We start from the raw sequence: 1,317 nt of genomic DNA on the forward strand, positions 1-1,317 counted from the left end.
GTACTTTGGGGATATTGGCTGCAGGATCTTGCTCAGCCTGGACCTACTTACTATGCATGCCAGCATCTTTACCCTCACAGTGATGTGTACTGAGCGGTACATGGCAGTCACCAAACCTCTAGACACAGTCAGAAGGTCAAAGAGCTACAGAAAAGCAATGGCTGGTGCAGTGTGGTCACTGTCGCTTCTCCTCACTCTTCCGATGATGCTCATGGTCACCCTGACAGAGGGAAAGGGCACCGGAGTAAAAAGGATGTGTGCTCCAACTTGGAGTCTTGATGCCTATAGGATCTATCTTACAGTTCTCTTCAGCACCAGCATCATGGCACCAGGCATGATCATAGGCTACCTTTACACCAGGTTAGCCAGAACCTACCTGGAGTCCCAGAGAAACCCAATCAACAGGAAGGACAACAAACGATCTCCAAAGCAGAAGGTTCTGATCATGATCTTCAGCATTGTGCTGGTCTTCTGGGCTTGTTTTCTTCCTTTCTGGATCTGGCAGCTGGTCAGACTCTATGACATGTCAATGCAGCTCTCTTCGCAGACCCAGAAGTGCATCAACTACTTGGTGACTTGCCTGACTTACAGCAACAGCTGTATTAACCCCTTCCTTTACACCTTGCTGACAAAGAACTACAGGGAGTATTTGAAAAACAGGCACAAAAAGTTCTACAGGTTCACTTCCTCCTTCAAAAAAAGGGGTTCCGCGTTGCAGTGCTCCTCCTGGGGCCGGTCCATGTCCTCCAGCAACCATTATGACTATGTGTCTGAGACTATTGGCATGACTAATGTCAGGGACATCAAATGAGAAGACAAGAAGACAGCCTGGACCAGACATTAAGTCACTGCAGAGCATTGCTTACTTTGGTAAGTGACAATAGAGTTAATAACCCATTACATGCCAGAACAATCCCTGGGCTTCTGTATCCGAGCTAAATAAACTGTTTTTGCATCTGCAACATCATCGCTATTGTGTTTCTACTGCACTTATTAAGGGTAATATTATCTGAACCTTAACACATGTTAATCAGTAGCATTCATACTTGTAATTAATTTGCCCCCCCCAATAATAATAATAATAATATCAGTTCCCCAATTTTGCTATATAATAAATAGCTGAGACCTAGTTTAAGTGCTTTTAAAAAAGGTCATCCGTTATAAACCCCTATAAAGGCAAATGTCATCTGTATAAGGAAGGCTTTTTTACAACTGCTAATAAAAATGATTTTGTTGATTTGGTCTGATACGCTGAAGAGTTCAAGCAGCACTGAACTAGCAAATCAGTTTATGTTTATATAGATGTATAATGTTATC

General features: G+C 43.0%; 1 protein-coding gene across 1 annotated transcript in view; it reads left to right on the forward strand.

The window, feature by feature from the left end:
• LOC128644105 (urotensin-2 receptor-like) overlaps positions 1–811 on the forward strand; it is a 1,104-nt gene extending 293 nt beyond the window's left edge. Inside the window, exon 1 of the mRNA XM_053696822.1 lies at positions 1–811. This exon is cut by the window's left edge and continues 293 nt beyond it. Within this exon, the coding sequence (XP_053552797.1) occupies positions 1–811 (811 nt within the window).
• Positions 812–1,317: the final 506 nt, after the last annotated feature.

The sequence above is a fragment of the Bombina bombina genome, chromosome 1, assembly GCF_027579735.1.
Source record: "Bombina bombina isolate aBomBom1 chromosome 1, aBomBom1.pri, whole genome shotgun sequence".
NCBI lineage: Eukaryota > Metazoa > Chordata > Amphibia > Anura > Bombinatoridae > Bombina > Bombina bombina.